General features: G+C 47.3%; 1 protein-coding gene and 2 pseudogenes across 2 annotated transcripts in view; 1 reads left to right on the top strand and 2 right to left on the bottom strand.

The window, feature by feature from the left end:
• Window positions 1–563: 563 nt before the first annotated feature.
• On the bottom strand, window positions 564–1,758 carry LOC147633425 (uncharacterized; annotated as a pseudogene).
• Window positions 1,759–2,863: 1,105 nt separating this feature from the next.
• The window catches only part of LOC147633422 (mediator of RNA polymerase II transcription subunit 15a-like), a 183,307-nt gene continuing 167,910 nt past the window's right edge, over window positions 2,864–18,260 (bottom strand). For both annotated transcript variants that reach the window (XM_086806491.1, XM_086806492.1), the window contains 2 exons: window positions 4,141–4,232; window positions 2,864–4,002 (listed from right to left, as the gene is read on the bottom strand). In XM_086806491.1, the coding sequence (XP_086662617.1) occupies window positions 3,807–4,002; window positions 4,141–4,232 (288 nt within the window). In that variant the 3' untranslated portion in view covers window positions 2,864–3,806. The remainder of the gene's footprint in view (window positions 4,003–4,140; window positions 4,233–18,260) is intronic.
• Window positions 5,291–7,500, top strand: LOC147633424 (uncharacterized; annotated as a pseudogene).

Raw genomic sequence — 18,260 nt, 5'->3', positions numbered from 1 at the left:
GAAAGGGTCTTTTGAGCCTGTTCTTCGATCTTGTTCACTGTCTTCAAGAGGGAGCACCATTTTCACAATCACCCAGCTAAAGTTGTGGTCAACGACACGGGAGAAGACGGGCGCTGACCCGATGTGCGATGGGGTAAGGATGGGAGTGGTTTTTGGTTGAGGGTTCAACTATTAGTCCGGGGTAGGGACATTTTACATTGCTAATGCCAGCATATAGAGAAGAGGGTGGCCGTAGAGAGAGAAAGAGAGACCACCAGTTGCGCGGGGGGGGGGGGGGGGGGGTGTTAAAATTTTTTTTTTAATGCATCTCAAGTGAGGTCGGCGGACAAGTCCATTTGTGGATATATAAGCACCCTACCTCTATTGTAAAATTCATCTAATTCATTGCTGTTGTGTTGGTTCGAATACTCTCTCTCTCTCTCTCTCTCTAGCGTTTGTGCACCCACTCTCTCTCTTTCTCTGCCAGCGTCTCTCAACTAGATTCCCACGAGGTGCTTGCTGCTGGGCTGTCGGCTGTGTGTCCTCCCGAGTAGTCCCTCTAACGAAGTCAGTAATCTGTCTCTGTGTGGACTCCCTGCCAGTCGGGCGTCTGCTCCTGATAATGGACTCTCTGAGCCTGCGGATCTCCAAGAGATAAAAACCCAAGCATCTCTGATCACAATAGTCCATGACTCTAGCTAGTGGTCCAAATCCCTCTCTGAAAAGGCAATGGTAGCGCCCTCAAATCTCATAATACGTTGTGCAACGATAGACGTAGTGCTCCTCCGTCTCTCGCTCTATCCAACAAATCTGACAAATCCTGTCCCCTGGAGGTATGCCTCTAAATCTGCCTGTCTCTATCTCCAACTGATGTGAAGAGGTGCGGATCTGCCCAATGGCGCACCTCAATCCATGAGACAGATGGGTATCCATGTAGCTCGGTCTAAGTATAAAGCCATCCTCAGTGGTGCGGAGAAGATGGTCTCTATATAAAGCCATCTTCATCCCCAACTCCTGTGAGGGCTCTAGCCATGTCCTCCTAGTGTCCAACTGAATGAGGTCCTATCTGATGACTCTACTAATCTCAGAATGTGTCAAGGTGAGAGAGGGTGCCTCCAGAGAGTACTAGAAGGGTGGAAGTCTATCTAAACTGAACCCATGGAGCTCAAACCAGGATGCTATCTGCGCATACTGACATGAAGTGTCTCCCTCCATGGCTAGCTGATGAGAGGACTCTAAAGCAAGTCGTGCATACCAGTGTCGGGGAAGCTCCCAGGTGCTATGAATGAAGGACACTGATCTGGCAAGAGCCTCGACTATGATCGGTGGTGCTCCCATCTCGGCTCTGATAATCTCATGGGGTGCCGAGGCCTTAGCCCGAATCATCCTGGAGATCATGGACACAAGTGGTCTCTCCATCGATCTCCATCCATCGTATGTGCGTCCTCATCGACTGTGACGATCTAGGTTAGGCCCCCAGATCTGTACTCCATACAGCATCGCCGATGTGACCAACGTGTCAAAAAGCCATAGCTTAGTGCATGGCTCCTGAAACTGTACCTGTGAGCACATCCTCTCTAGACCTCCTAGTGTTGTATATCCTCTAGTCAGTCTGGCCTCTGCTGCCCCCCTCATGGAAAATGTGGGCCCAGTGAACACCACTCCAAGATATGTGTATGAGTCAACATACTCCACTGTCTCCTGCCCATATGTGAAAATAGGCGCTGATCTCCAGACCCACTTAGCTGTAGTATTAAACACCATAACCTTGGTCTTACCAAGGTTAACTGAGAGCCCACTGTCGTGTGCATAAGCATGTAAAGTATCCAAGTGCCTCTGCATGCCCTCTGGTGAGTCTGCTATAAGCACAATATCATCAGCATATAAGAGCAGAGGTATCCAAGTGCCAGCCAATAGATCTCATCAATGTATAGTCCAAATAGAGTCGGAGAGAGCGGGCAGCCCTGTTTCACCCCTATAGTGGAGTGTACTGGCTGGGAGAGACCTTTTGAAGTCCGCACCTGCCCAACTACAGTCTCATAAAGTGCCAAAATACCCCAAATGAGCTCACATGGAACCCCCAAGTCTTGCAGCTTGCGCATCAGTCTAGCTCTGGGCACTGTGTCAAAGGCCTTGCGGAAATCCACAAAGCCACAGTAGATCCTCCTCCCATGTGCTCTGCCCTCCTCAATGATAGCCCCGAGGGTAAAGATATGATCCAAAGTAGAGAATCTCCTCCTGAAACCGGCCTGTCCCTGAGCTCGGACCCCTTGTCTCTCTGCCCATCTGCTCAACTCCTGCTCAAGAATAGAGGCATATAGCTTGGCCAGCGAGTGACCAATCATAATGGTGCGGTAGTTAGTCGGCAGGCTCAGATCTCCAGACTTGAGTACCGGCACAATCGTGGAAGTACTCCAAGTCCCAGGAGAGAGAGAGAGAGAGAGAGAGAGAGAGAGAGAGAGAGAGAGAGAGAGAGAGAGCTTTTGACCTTAGTAGGACTAAAATCAACAAAATTCAACTATGCTCGACTTTGACATCATACTCCATCAAAATAAGAATTATCATGCCAAAAATCGAGTACAATACTTCCATGGGTTCAAAAAAGTGTCCTGAAGTGGAATTTTATTAAAAAGATAGAGAAATCGGTGGAACATATTCATTTTATAGTCCTCAACAACTAGATAATGTTTAAATGCTTCATGTTATGAATATAAGCTTTTATGATGAAGAATACTAGCAATGGGTAGACTGTAATCAATTAATACAGAGCATAGAAATCATCCCATAATGGTTATAGAACAACTAAAGATTGCTTTTAGTAAAACAAATAAGAAGACTATTACAGAAGGCTTACCTTTGGGAGACCCTTCCCTTTTAGGGGGACTAAAGAAAGAAAGTTATATTGAACGTCTTCAAAAGACCCAATGGGTCTGAGACCAAAAGTGGTACAAGAGTTCCATGTGGTACTGGGCCATGGAAAAGCTTGAACAAACTGGGAAGAAAAAACTCATACAAAAAGATAGACTAGCTATATGTCTATCTCACCATCATCATCAGCATGAGCATGATGTGCACTATGGTTAGCATGTTGAGTAACTGTGGAGGATACATCTCCACGTCACCGTAAGGAAAGGAGAGCTCATGTCGGTGTGACATCATCATCCTCATCCATCCAGAATATCTAGCATAGGTGAGGGTATCTCTATATTGTTAGAGAATCTCCCCAATCTTGAGCTGCTGTGGACCTCTGGCCCATGGACATCGAGTGCACCTGCACATGTGTGAACAAGAAAAAGAAGAAGAAGAACGACGGAGGAGAATGAAAGGAGAAGGAGAAGGAGAAGGAGAAGGAGAAGGAGAAAGAAGGAAAAGGAATGTAAAATTAGAAAGGGGAGGAGGAGGAGAGAAAGAAGAAGAAGAAGAGAAGAGGAAGCAGCAGCAAAAAGAAGAGGAGGAGGAGAGGTGAGATAGAGGAGGGTGATTTATTTTTAATTAGACACATTTTTTTAGCAACTACTCCGTGGACCCTTTGCCTGGATGTATCATACCATACTGTGGAGCACCAACCTTCAACACCTAATGAGTGAAATCCATCATTTTTTACCATCCCAAACTTTTCTGCAAGATTGCCGAAAGAAAACGTCTGCAGACTGTGGTGACTGAAGAGTTTGTGTACACATTTCGTTTTTTGTACAATGACCACGGTCTCAGATTAGTATAGTAGACATGGCCAATTCATCCTTTCATTTTCTTGCCTTGACATGCTTGATGGCACACAAATAAAGAAATAGCTGAATATGAAACATACTAAGAGAAAAGCTCCACTGCTAGGCACTTACACAACCCTCCCATGAACCAAAAGTTGAGCTAAAGCAACCTCCCCCTTGAAGGGTGGCAGCTTCAACTACAGCACTGCGAGCACTTGCATCCCAAGCTCTAACCATGTCTCCAAGCGTCACTGGTGCAGGCAAACATCGGAGTGCTCTAGAAAACTCCTCTCTTGCTAGGCGAGAAAATGGATGACTGCAACAGCATTTCAGTTAGAAATAATAGTAATAATTAATGTTGAACCAAAAAGAGAGGATGTTTTTAACCTTGTATTTTGTCTAAAGAATCCACTCTTCTTTGGAAAAGTGGTGAGGATTCCCTGCAGGCACTTACTTGTAATTAGGAGCTGTATCATCTACGAGAACAATCGGGGAACATTCTGGATAGTGTGCAGGCATAAACAATCGCAATGGTGAAAGGGGCACCTGAAAAGTAAGAGCTTTTAATCAGCACACTTTATCGATATATAACATAAGATGATCAAGAAAGAACCATGTAGGCCCCAGACTCTCTCTCTCTCTCTCTCTCTCTCTCTCTCTTATATTTTTCAGCCTCTTGTCACTCTCGTTGTTCGCCCCTGCTCGACGCCCCCCCTCTCTCCATTTTTTCGCTCTCTCTCTCTCTCTCTCTCTCTCTCTCTCTCTCTCTCTCTCTTCGTTCGCCATCGCCTTCTCCCTGGGCTCTCTCTGCTCGCCGCCGCCTTCTCCCTGGGCCGCCCTTGTTCGCTACTATCGCTGCCTTCTCCCCGCTGTTCTCTGTTCGCTGCTCTCTCTCTGTTCGCCGCCCACTGCGCCTTCTAATCGCTTCCACCGCCCCCTCTCTCACTGTTCGCCTCTCTCCTCTGCCCTATGCCCGCTGCTTCACTCTCCGCCCTCTCTCTCTCTCTCTGTTCGCCGCCCACTGCGGCTTCTGTTTGCTGCGCTCGCTGCCCCCCTCTCGCCAGCTGCGCTGGCTGGCTGGCCCATTCTCGCCACCCAACCTTGCTCAGGCCCCCAAGGCAGCAACATAACTCTCTCTCTCTCTCTCTCGCTTCTTCCATGGCTTCCCCCTTGCGCAACCCGACGAAGGCGACCTTTATGGTCACAAACAAGAGGATAACAAATGTGGAAAAGGAGATGAAGGAATGGATGGCGGAGATGGAGGGATGGTGGAAGGAGAAAGCCAACTTTCTCCAAATGGTATTCAATGAGGGTAAGCGGTGGAAAGAGGAGGAGGAGGACCTCATAGCAGAAGTCAAAGACCTTCACGGGGAAGTCAACACGCTCAAAGGCGTAATTTCAGCTCTTCAGAGGGAGCTTGCAGAGGATAAGGCAAATGGTGGACTTGAAGAAGGTGAAATTCAGTCATCCATGATAGAAGAGCTCAAGGTTAGCAAGGAACAAGTACGGGCAATTAAGGAAGAAGAGAAGCAACACGAAGCAAAGACTTCCTCATGGGTGGAAGTCATCACCAAGACTCAAAGGAAGATGGATCAAGCGGAGAAGTGGATAGAGGTCGCCAAGAAGGGTAAAGGTAAGGAGATAACAACCCCTACACCTACAATCATTAACATGACTTTGGAAGAGGAACAACGAGGATGTACATGTGCTTTGCATGTGACGATTACCGGCCTTAAAGACGGGGATAAAGTTGAAGAGGAGGTGAAAGAGCTTATGGTGTTGATGGGGATTGACAGTCCGGCACACGCAAGAGCCTGGAGAGTGGGCAAAAAAAGAGGCAACGGGGAAACATCAAAGGAAAGAGCTCTCATACTTCGCTTCCCCTCTATTGAGGTGAAGGAGTTCTTGAAGAGGCGACCCACTTTAAAGAATACAGGCATTTTTCTTGGTGACGATCTTACTCTTTCACAGCTTGCACATATGAAGGAAGTCATGCCAGAGATTAGGGCGGCAAGAGAAAAGGGAAAGATAGCATTTTATAGAGAAGGGAGGGTGGTCATCGTGGAGCGACGCTCTACATTACGGTGCGAGACCTATGGGACCAAATTAAAGCTGGCAGCCTGGAACTGCAATGGATCCCTCAGACTTGAGATAGAGATATAGTCTTCTACTCGGAGACTCACCAGGCCCCTGGTCAGATGATGCCATAGGTGACAGGATACAGACGGGAGACAGCTTGCAAAGTAGGGACAAGATCGGTACATAGTAGTAGAGGATCAGGGGGGTGGCAGTTCTTTTTTAGGGAGGAGCTGCAACCGCTTCTACACATCGCTCAGAGAGATGATCAGGCCACATATATGTGGGTGAGACTGAGGGCCGACACAGGCAGATTCCTATATATTGCCATATGCTATTTTGCTCCTAGTACATCGACATATGCAGCACCTAGAGGGCAATCTCCTTTCTCTGTGCTAGATGATGACATATGGGAGTTCTCTAGGGATGGAGAAATCATCCTGTTAGGGGACTTTAATGCCTGGACGGGCAACCGCCAGACAGCCTTTTATGATACCTCAGAGGAGATGCTGAGAGAGCTGGACACTCTGGATATGGGATTAGACAGACGCTCACAGGATGTAGAGTGCACAGAGTATGGGAGATATTTGGTAGATATGGGGACTACACATGGGTTGGCCATACTTAATGGCTTGCAGAGGTTTCCGTCAGCAGCTGGATTTACTTGCTTTCCACATAGACATGGTGCTAGCACAGTGGATTATGTTATGGCTATGCCGAGCTTTGTTTCATGCATTGAGGACTTCACAGTTGGATCTCGGCCCATTGGGGTAGTAGTGGATCATGCATTGTTGACATTGACCATCTCTTTTCACTTTACCACAGCTCAGAGGACACGAGGGGCAGATCACACTCGATATACTTTTACTTCAGAGACTGATGCTGTCTACAGAGATGGGATTTATAGACGTCTCTACACAGAGGAGCCAGGGAGACCTTTGGAGGAGCTGACCCATATACTGACAGAGACTTTACAGGATGCAGCGAGAGAGGCATATCCACATACTCAGCCTGGACAGAGACCCCATTCTGGGTGTATGCCCCAGAACAACTGGTATGATGAGAAGTGCAGAGAGACAAGAGCCCGCCCGACTGCAGCAGGAGGTTGCTTTGGGAGTCACTACTCACCGACAGTCACGTATTGCCTTCCGGCGCCTTGTGCGAAGGAAGAAGCGGGCCTTCCTTGCTCAGCTAGAGCAGGAATTATACCAGCTGTTCTTGAGCCAGGATTCGAGGGAGGCTTGGCGTTTGTTTCCATGAGTCCTCCCCTGCTTTGGCCATCACTTCTACAAAGGTCTGGGATAGTTATGTAGCATCTCTATATACAGTTCCTGGACAGACACCTTTTCCTGACCCGCCAGCACCATGCCCACAAACATGTACTTTCTTTACCGCAGAGATGGTAAGGAAGGCCATTGATAGCATGAAGACTGGGAGAGCATATGATCATGATGGATTGGTCGCTGAGCACTTTATTCATGCGAGAGACATGCTGGCAGAGCTTCTAGCAGTGATGTTCAATCGTGCTATGTGTGAAGGCTTACCCAAGACTTGGAGTATGTCCACCATTGTCCCTATCTTCAAGTCAGGGGACCCTATGGAGCCAGGGAATCATCGCACTATTATGATTGGTCACACACTAGCACGATTGTATGCATCCATTCTTGAGCAGCAGTTGAGTAGATGGGCAGAGAGAGAGGGCATTCGAGCAGAGGGACAGGCAGGGTTCTGGAGAGGTTTCTCTACTCTTGACCACATCTTGACTCTGCGGGCCATTATTGAGGAGGGCAGGTCGCATGGGCGACGGATTTATTGTAGCTTTGTGGACTTCCGCAAAGCATTTGATACAGTGCCCAGAGCCAGATTGATGAGGCGATTACAGGAGATGGGGGTACCCACAGAGCTCATATGGGGGATTATGGCTTTATATAGATCAGTTGCAGGACAGGTACGCACCCCAGAGGGGGTCTCTACTTTGGTTAACTCCACTATAGGAGTGAAGCAAGGTTGCCCGTTATCTCCTTCATTGTTTGGTATGTATGTGGATGAGGCTTCTGACTACATTGAGAGATTGGGGGACAGAGGAGCCCAGCTAGCAGGTACATGGATCCCACTATTGTTATATGCTGATGATATTGTGTTGATCTCTGACTCCCCTGAGGGTATGCAGCGTCATCTGGACGGTTTACATGAGTTTGCACATGATAGTGGATTGTCTGTCAACCTTGGCAAAACCAAGGTTATGGTGTTTAACACCACGCCACAGTGGGTTAGGCGATCAGCTCCCACATTTACATATGGGCAGGAGATTGTGGAGCATACAGATGCATATACATATCTTGGGGTAGTATTCAGTGGGCCAGTGTTTTCGATGAGGAGAGCAGCAGAGACTAGATTGACTAGAGCACATGCAGCCCTGGGTGGTTTGGAGAGGATGTGTTCGCAGGTTCAGTTTCAGGAACCTCGAACGAAACTTTGGCTTTTTGACACTCTAGTGACATCAGCTATGCTTTATGGAGTGCAGATATGGGGACCTTCAGTGGGCCATCATAGCACAGGCGGGTGGAGAGGTATGGAGAGGCCTTTGGTATCTATGATTGCTAAGATTATTAGAGCCAAGGCCTTGGTACCTCATGAGATTATTCGAGCACAGCTGGCGGCTGCCCCTCTGGTGATTGAGGCTCTTACGAGATCAGTCTCCTACATACATGGCTTGTGGGATCTCCCTCGAGACGGATATGCACGCCTCGCCCTTGAGTCCTCCCGACAGTTAGCTTTACAGGGAGACACGGCTTGTTGGTATGGACAGATGACATTTTGGTTCGAGGCACATGGTTTTAGCATGGACAGATTGCCTCCCTTCCAGTATTCTCTGGAGGCACCCTCTCTCACTCTCACACGGAGAGAGATCACCAGACTCATCCGTCAGGATTTAGTTCAGCTGGACATTAGGAGGACATGGATACAGCCGACTGAGGAGCTGGGCACGAAGATGGCTTTCTACAGAGAGCATTTTCTTCAACTCACAGCAGATGGTTTTGTGATCAGACCCAGTTACATGGATGTACACTTGTCTCATGCAGTACGATGTGCTATTGGTCAGATTCGCACATCCTCACACCAGCTTGAGATTGAGATTGACCGATATAGAGGTATACCAGCTGAGGCCAGGATATGTCGAGTATGCCATGGGGAGCCAGAGACAGAGCTGCATTATATATGCCATTGTACTGTATACTATGAGATACGTGGTCGTTTCCACTGTTTATTTAGAGAGGGTTTTGGACCACTTTCCAGAGTCATGGGGTACCAGGACCAGAGGTGTTTGGGATTGTTCTTGCTTGAGCTGCGGAGATATAGAGATAGCTTGCTTAGGTGCACAGAGAGCCAGACTCAGAGGCACATTACAGACTTCTTTAGTCCAGCCATCACTGCGCCAGATGGACCACAGCAGCAGGATATGGATACCGCCCACACTAGCGGAACACTGATTGATCGTGCGATTGAGCTTGGGTGGTCCAGACGCCCACGACTCGGAGGAGGGCATCCTAGCATAGACGGAGGTTGCAGCGGCGGATTCGGATTATTCTTGCGAGACATGCGGGACACCCAGTCAAGGTGCTGACCACAGAGGATATTGAGGAGATCCGCCAGCGTCCGATGCGGCACATATTATGAGATGGAGGCACCTCCATAGTGTACCCCCCCATCCCACATGATATTGTATCCCCTCACTGTACTCCACTCACCTCCATAGCGTACACCCCCCCCCCCCCCCCTCTCACTATATTCACACCCTATAAGGGTTTCTGTTTACCTTCCAGTTCCAGTTTCATTTTCTAGGTGCCAGTAGTATCATCTTTATTTTTCATTTTCTGGTTTTTTATCTAGACATTGTATCAGATCCACCATGATGTAACTTTTTGGTCTCATAGGTCATTATGGCCTTTTGAAGACGTTAATATAACATTTCATTTCTCTCTCTTTCTCATATTATGAGATGGAGGCACCTCCATAGTGTACCCCCCCGTCCCACATAATATTGTATCCCCCCCCCCTCACTATATTCACAACCTATAAGGGTTTCTGTTTACCTTCCAGTTCCAGTTTCATTTTCTAGGTGCCAGTAGTATCATCTTTATTTTTCATTTTCTGGCTTTTTATCCAGACATTGTATCAGATCCACCATGATGTAACTTTTTGGTCTCATAGGTCATTCTGGCCTTTTGAAGACGTTAATATAACATTTCATTTCATTTCATTTCTCTCTCTCTCTCTCTCTCTCTCTCTCTCTCAGGGTTTTCATTAATCTTTTGCTTGTGCCTAAGTGCACCCCGAAGTGGATTGTAATGACTGTGAGGTACCGGTTTTGGGTCCCATATGCCTTCAAGGCATTCCGTGGATGTTAATATGACTTTCTTTCTTTCTTTCTCCCCCCACATCTACCTTCTTCACCTCTGATATGGTGACTGAAGCCATCCGCAAGCTAAAAAATGGCAGATCTCAGGATCACGAGGGACTCGTGGCTGAACACATCAACAAGCGCTTGATGAGTTTGCATCTGCCTTCTGTAGTATAGTGATCTGCTGATGCAAAAGAGTAATCTCTTTCTGAAGATTGGCCATCTCACTGCCCTAGTTCTTCAGGGTAGAAACCTCTGCTCAGAGCTTCTGCATCTCGCTATTGAAGTAAGACTCATAATCTGATAAATCATCAATAAAGAAGATGGTTTGGGGTGGCACCATCGTAAGAGAGATGGAAAAGAGAAGAAATAAGCAAGGGTTTTAACTCTGTTGCTGCAAAATGAAAAGGATTGATATGTGCTGATTCTGAATTTTCAGAAAAGCAAGGGAAAAACTACATAACTGTAGAAAAAATCTGAGATTATCGCATAAACCATATACCGTGGAACTGAATACCATCCATCGTCTTATGGTTTAATGCAAAAGATGTGCGTTTATAATATAGGCCACCCTTTTTAGATTTAAAAAGACGTCTCCACTAGCTAGAGTTGAGGAGTCCTCTAAAATAGCAACTTACATGCTTTCTTTAGAGATCCCTCTAAAATAGTAACTGTCATGCTTTCCTCTCCTTGGCAGTCTGTTCAGACAGAAAACTGCAGCCCACACACGCTTCCCTGTCCATGACTCGACAGCCATACCTGGCGACCCTACCGACTGGCCGCCCTGGTTCCAAACTCCCTGGCTCTCTGCTGCGCACACACTTGGCCTGTTTCTGTCTGTAGGGGCTGGCATCTCATGCTTTTTTACACAACATACCCTTCTCCTACCCACACATCAACTGTGCACAGGCTGTTTAACAGCCCTCTGCCACAGCTTCAGGACAAAAACCTAGTCCCCTTGCCTACACATAACTCATGTGTGTCAAGGGTACACATTTGAGCAAAAAAATACAGCCCATCTGGGAGCTAAAACCTGAGAAAAATTAGGGCTTCAAGGGTGCTTTCTGCACTCACATGATTCTCACTTCCCCCCCCCTCTCCCCTTCTTCCTCTCAGAATCCACATACAGCCATGACAGCAACCCTAGAAAGAATACTTCGTTATGAGGGGAATAAAAAACAAGCTATGGTAGCCCAACTTACGGGCAAATTGAGTGGCCGGCATGTGACTTGGGGGGCAGTTGCTTGGCTCTCCCAGTCTGGTCTGCAACTTTTTTATGAGGGCAGTGGTACAGATTCTGTTTTTTTCATTCGTAGAGGTATTGCCCAGCATGGTTTACCGCAGGATGTTCCTCACTCTGATTATACACCCCCTAGACAGAGGATTGACACCAGTTGGGAGATTATTGCCAATATTACAGCATGGCAGATCTGGAGAGCTAGATGCACGGAGGCTATTGAGAGTGTCCAGATTTTTGGGTCTCAGTGCATTAGTACTATATGGGGTGATATCATCCACACTCTTATGGCTACTTGGGCTTGCATTCAGGGGCCCTCTCGTTCTGCGCAGGCGAAGCGTGTGATATTTATGCGGGAATGGGACCATGGCATCTTCTTTTCCTCTAGTACCACAGGTCTTACATGGCATCATGATGCTCCTCAGTGGTTGAAATCACCTTACATATTGGGGTGATTCTATTCTCTTCCGGCTTATAGCTGTGATTGTTGTATGTTTTTCTCATACTTAATAGAAGTCTCTTTCTGGGGGGGGGGGGGGGGGGGGGGTGGGGGGAGGAAAAAAAAAACAAGCTATGGTGCTGAGAGAAATAATTGGGAATCTTGACGTGAAATAAACCATGAAAAACACGCCAACCTTCGTGGAGTTCATGTTTAGGTCCCTTTGATACCAAGTGTAAGAGGCCTCCCAGGCTTGTCTAACCAAGATCTCCTAAACACAGTACAAACAAGATTAGAGAAAGGGGTGCAAGCAAGCTCACCACCCAACTGTAGGATCAGTACTTCTATCCACCCCTCAGCCAAGGGCTAAGGCTCCACTCCACACATACATGCCAGTTTGCACTAGCGTCCCATACAACCAGTGCTTTCCCATAGGGGCCCTCAACAAGATTATCTGTGATTTGCCATGTCCACGGTAGGAGTAGAAACTCTAGTCCACACACAGTCCCATCAAAAGTGCACCGCACGACTGACAACACAATAATAAACTTACATATAGTGATACTGCTGCTATAAATAGCTAACCTACTATAGGTAGGTTAGCCTACTTTTAAACTTACATATAGTGATACTGCTGCTATAAATAGCTAACCTACTATAGGTAGCTAGTAGCCTACTTTTATTAATTCTGAACCTTAGTCCTTTGCATCTGCTTGCTATCTCCTAATCCCCCTAACCCTGCCGGATTAGGCCTGCTAATCCAAGGATTAGCTCTAGGTACATGACACCGAGGATGAAGGGTTGGCTTTTTGACACCCTAGTCACCCCGGCATTGATCTATGGAGCACCCTTCCGGGCAATAGATGTTTAAGCAAACGATTGGAGTGCCCCCCAGGTTGTGATGCTCTCCTGCAAGATTTGCAGTAAACCATTGGGTCCCACATCAAATTATTGAGGCAAGTTTGATGCACCTCCTATGGTAATGGAATCACTCTTCCTGTAACTATTGGCCCTCCTAGCTCTTTTCACATGATGGAACATATGCCCGAACACATAGACAGATTGATGAAAGCATGGAAACAGGGTTCATGAAGTTGGCACAAGGAAAAGAACCACTTTTGGTCAAAAAGCACGGAAAAGCAAAAAAGTCAAACCGAGTTGGGCACCATTGGAAAGAGGAGACTGAGCCGAGCCAAAAAGCTAAAGGCCGCTTTTTCCAAAAAGCAGCTTCAGGGCCAAAAAGCAAGGCCCTGAAGCTACAAAGCATAACACAAGAGCTTTGGCAAAAGATGAGTAATATTTTATTATTATTTAAAATATAAAAACAAAAAGACAAAAGTGCGCCTCTCCGCGAGTATAAAAAGACAGTTTGAGTCTCTCTCTTGGAGGAAGTGCATAAAGTTGTGGAGATCATCATCTTCATCATCAACCTTACCTCCAGCTACACCTCCTTGTGCCCAGTTGCCGCCCAGCTCAGCCCAGCCGTTGCCGTCGGTGCAGAGCCGCCCATAGCCACTAGCGCTGCTAGCATTTCCTCCAGATCCTCAACAAGCGAAATTGGCTATCACTCACATATCCGCCACCTTGGGTGTTTGCTTTTTCCAGAAAGCTTCTTGAGGATTTTCCTCAAGATTGGGTATTGAGTTCACTTGGATTTGGATTTGGACTTGGACTTGGGTATTGAGTTCACTTGGATTTGGATTTGGACTTGAGATTTGGATCTGGAACTTGGACTTGGATTTGGATCTTGGACATGGACTTGGACTTGGATGTTGGATCTGGTACTAGCCCGGTGAGAGATGCTTGTGGGTCATCCCCGTGGTGAGCTCGGCATCAGAGGAGATGTTGTGCCTTGACATCGACCTCGACTTGGATATCCTACATCGGCATATCTATTTGTTTTGTATTCATTGATTGTATTGATCCTGGCCAGCGTGGCCGTGGATTGTTCCTGAATAAATTCCTAAAAGGGCGCAGGGCATGTTCCTTGCTTAGTGTGGTGTACTATGCAAGATCCCTTTGCCCTTCTTTCTCTCCCCTCTCTCTCTCTATCTCTATCAACTCTTGGACACGTGGTTGAGTCTGTCACTGCACGCCCCACTGGGCTTACACTTCCAAACAATCACTTACATCCACCGCATCCAGGACATGCATTCCTCACCACTTCCGAGGCTTGCTTTACAATCCTCCCAGTAGCTAGAAGCACATAGACAGACCTCATGGTATGCTATTGTATGTATATGGTTTGAGGCTCACACCACTTTAGTATAGTCTACATACCCCCTTCCTCAAGCTCACACACAAGACCTGGGTGATAGATATGATATACTAGGACGTTCACATCACATGGATTACACCATTAGAGCCATTGCACACAAAGATGAAGTACTATAGGGATCATTTTTTGAGGCTCACAAATGATGGCTTCATTGGAGCCGGGGTACATTCATATATAAATGTCACATGCCATGCGGATTGTGGTTGGCTAGCTACGGGTATCTTCACACTGCCTTCGGATATGAGAGCTGAGAGGATATCTCGGGAGGACGCGATCTTCACACCGCCTTTGGATATGGACAGGGAGAGCTGAGAGGATACCTCGGGAGGACACGATCTGCAGATTGTGACAGCGAGAGGTTGAGTTAGAGGAGCACTACACTGGTCAATGACCAATATACTACGAGATCAGAGGGAGATTTCATTGCCTTTTGAGAGAGCTTTGGGAAGTTAAAACTCTAGAATTAACTCAAGAAAATCAAGTTGTTCTTGAATATGATTAGATTAAGTCAACCGCTCTCGAGGAAGTAAGAATTTAGAGAGATAAAGTCTCAAATAACCCTTATTTCGAAAGATTGAGAGTACAATCAAGAGAAGGATGTATTTCAGAAGCAAAGTCTAAGGTCTCTTGAAAAGGCTAGATTAAGTGACTTTTGATGAAGAGTAAGGATCAAGACTAAATTCAAGATTTTAAAAAAAGAGATTAATATGCTAAATTCAAGGAGGCCCAATCCTTAAGAAATGTAACGATCATAGGACTTGAGAAATCAAGAGTGAAATGAAGCTAAGGGTCCTCAAGGAGAGATTCCTTAAGACCCTTAAGAATGACCAAGGTTCCTTAAAAGATTCTCGATATATGATAAAGCCTAAATACAAGAGCTAGAACAATGACTTTAGAGTGATCATCTTTGTACACAAAAGACCTTAAGAAAACAAAATGATTAGAATCAAGACTTGGAAATGATCCCAAGAAGGTAAGATTCTTGACATGGCCTCACTAGGATATGTTGCGGCTGGAGGACTCAGTGGTTCGGAGTTTCGACCGAAGTGTTGTGATGTCTCATCGAGCTTGCGATGATTTACACTACTTTGGATGTGATTATGGCGTATTTTGATTGGAATACTACTTATTTGGAATATTGTATTCATGTGTTGTATATGATTGTTTATGTGTGGCCTATGAAGGTACCAGACAGGTTTATGGATTGCTGTATGGGTGACATCTGTGGGTGCATCACATGAGGCGGTCGTCCGAGACCTTGACCCCTCTTGGCCGAATGTGGGTGTGCTCCTGGCACAACTGGTATGTGGACAGGAAGCAACTTCGGAGTGAAATGGGTAAGGTAGTGCTTGGTGGCAAAGTATGTTTGCTCGTACTAGACACACGTGGCTCCTAACGCCAGTACCTAGAAGTTCGTGCTTTTGGGATAGGTCGCGACCAATAAAAGCGATTCCTAGGATTAATTGGCCCTTGTGTTGAGGCAGAGGTTAGACATTGTAGGGCTTCTCTGGTCATCACATTGGTCCAGGAGTTTTGGGGTCATTGGTGCCTACCATCCTCGTCTAAGAATTGCGGTCGTGGTGCGAGGAGCTTTATGACGATGAGGTGACACTGAAGTGTTGGATATATTTTTTTTTTCCCATGAAAAGATCCTTTCATTAGTTATAAAAAGAAAAAGGCCCAATGGGCTACAAACCCTCTCCTGCTCATAAGAAGGTAGAGTAGAGATCCAATCAAGGCAGCTAGGGAGACTCTCCCTAGGTCCAGAAAAGTACAAATAACTCAGAGGCTATATCATACAATAGGAGGGGGGGGGAATCCAAACAGGTGGCCTGTAGTGCCAGTGGGGGGTACCCGCGTGTAGAGTATAGAAAGGGCCGCTGCGCCAAGTGGTGTGGAAGGCCTGGTGTCGCAAGATCACTCGATCCGAGTCGCCTCGGATGCGGTCATACTGGCCTCGCAGGGTGTGAATCAACTCTTGCCAGATAGCCCGAACAGTCTCTGCTGGTGGCTCCAGTCTCCCCTCAAAGGCCCTGAAACAACGGGCTCTCCAGGTGAACCATATGGTGAGGCTGCTAAGGAGCTCCCATCGTAAATCCCTCTCCTGTGTCCAGCCGGCTGTCGAGAAATCCGGTGAAGGAACAAGGCGAGGGCGGCCCCCAATGAATCTGATGGCCTGGCTAGCCGGCTCCGTCTTGTATCCCAGAGCTAGCCCTGACGAAGTCGACCAAGCAGCGGCTCCCCACGTATACATTCCCTCTGGACAGAGGGGGGCCGAAATGCGCAGAATCCACAGCCAAATCTACTGCGCCTGTGGACAGTCCCACAGGCAATGTCACTGTGTCTCCAATGGGTGGCCGCATCGGACGCAGGCCGGCGGAAGGCCACACTACTGTGCCAGGAGGAATCCATCTAAAACCCGGGTCTGGGCTCCATGCCGGAGCGGGGGCGCTACTGATCCAAAAAGCCACTGTCTTGCACCAATTGATCAATGCTCCCGAAGCCACACCAAAAACCTGTAGAGATTGCTCTGCTCCTGTAGATTGGCCTCCTGGCCATGCAAAAACAATCCCGTGTCATCAGCAAACTCAGAATCAAGCAAGTACTCACCCCGGACTGGAAGCTGGAGTCCTCTCAAACCAACCTCCTCTGCTGTCAGATACATGCTCATAGCCTCTGCAAAGAAAAGAAAAAGGAACGGAGCGAGAGGGCATCCCTGACGGACTGATCTAGTCAGCTCAAAACTCGGCTCCCGTCCTCCTGCCATCAACACCTGGCTACGAGCTATGGAATATAGAGCCGCCACCCCTCGAATCCAGTCTGGCTCAAAACCCAGGCGAAGCATAGTCCCCTCCAGAAAAGCCCAATCGACTCTATCGTATGCCTTCTCAAAATCGAGAAGCATAACGACCAAGTCCTCGCCGAGAAATCTAGCTCGGGCCGTCGCCTCCCAAAAGGTGAAAATGTTGTCAAGGATACTGCGCTCCTTGACAAATCCTGTCTGGGTAGCATGAATCAAATCCCCAAGGAAGGGCTGGATCCTCAAACTCAAGGCCTTGGCTAGGACCTTGTAGACAATATTGAGGATCGTAATAGGCCTCCACTGCCGAATATCATCTGACACTCCCTCCCCCTTGGGGATAAGAAAGATCAAGCCCTCTGAAAAACTCTGTGGCATCACCCCAGTGTCCGAAACATGCTCAAAACCCCTGCGGAGGCCTGGCCCCAAAAGGTCCCAATAGCGCATAAAAAAGGCAGGCGTCAATCCATCCTCCCCAGGGCAACTATGACGCGGGAGGGCCCTCAAAGCATAGTCACATGGGAACGCAGTTCCATTGGTGTGGAACGGGGGAACGTGGAGGAATGGAACTTGGGAACGGCGGAACGTGGAGGAACGCTTTTTCTATTTTTTTTTCCCTGAATTCGCGAAACGGCACCCTTAACGTTTTTTTTTCCACGTTCTGGCCGCCCGGCGCCGGCAGCGTAATAGCGTATCGTTCTTTTTTTTTTTTGAGTAGAAGGGTTACGGGTGCCCAAAACGTTTTGGGCACCCTTTGTATTAAAAAAAAAACGGATACCTGCAAGTAGCGCCGCCGCCGACCCCTAAAAAAAAAACATGGAAAAAAAAAAGATTATGCAACGTTTTTTTTAACGTTGAAAGACTACCTGCCAGGCTGCCCTGCAACGTTCAAAAAAAAAACGTCAATATCAACGTTTAAAAAAAAACGTACCTCTCTGAGAACTTATAAAAACCTGCAGACTCCAGAGTGCAGCTGCAAGTACAGTGTGCATAGCCAAGTACAATCTCTCTCTCTCATTATTCATAGCCAAGTACATTGTACAATCTCTCTCTCTCTCTCTCTCTCATAAGGGAACCAAGACAGCTTTCTCTCTCTCATAGCCAAGTACAATCTCTCTCTCAAAGCCAAGTACAATCTCTCTCTCTCTCTCTCTCTCTCTCTCTCTCTCTCTCATATAATGCCTCCTAAGGGAACCAAGAGAGCCAAGAAGAACGAAGCATGGTCATGGTGGGATGAGGTGGATATTCTTGAGGCCAATCAAGGCGGAGGAGCTAGGACGTGGAAATGTCGCTATTGTGGCAGCACCAAACATGGGGGAGTCAACCGAGTTCGAGGTCACCT

The sequence above is a fragment of the Cibotium barometz genome, chromosome 12, assembly GCF_041138505.1.
Source record: "Cibotium barometz isolate CiBa-2024 chromosome 12, ASM4113850v1, whole genome shotgun sequence".
Classification (NCBI taxonomy): Eukaryota; Viridiplantae; Streptophyta; class Polypodiopsida; order Cyatheales; family Cibotiaceae; genus Cibotium; species Cibotium barometz.
Note: the sequence above shows the minus strand (reverse complement) of the source record. Positions and strands in the feature narration are given on the sequence as shown.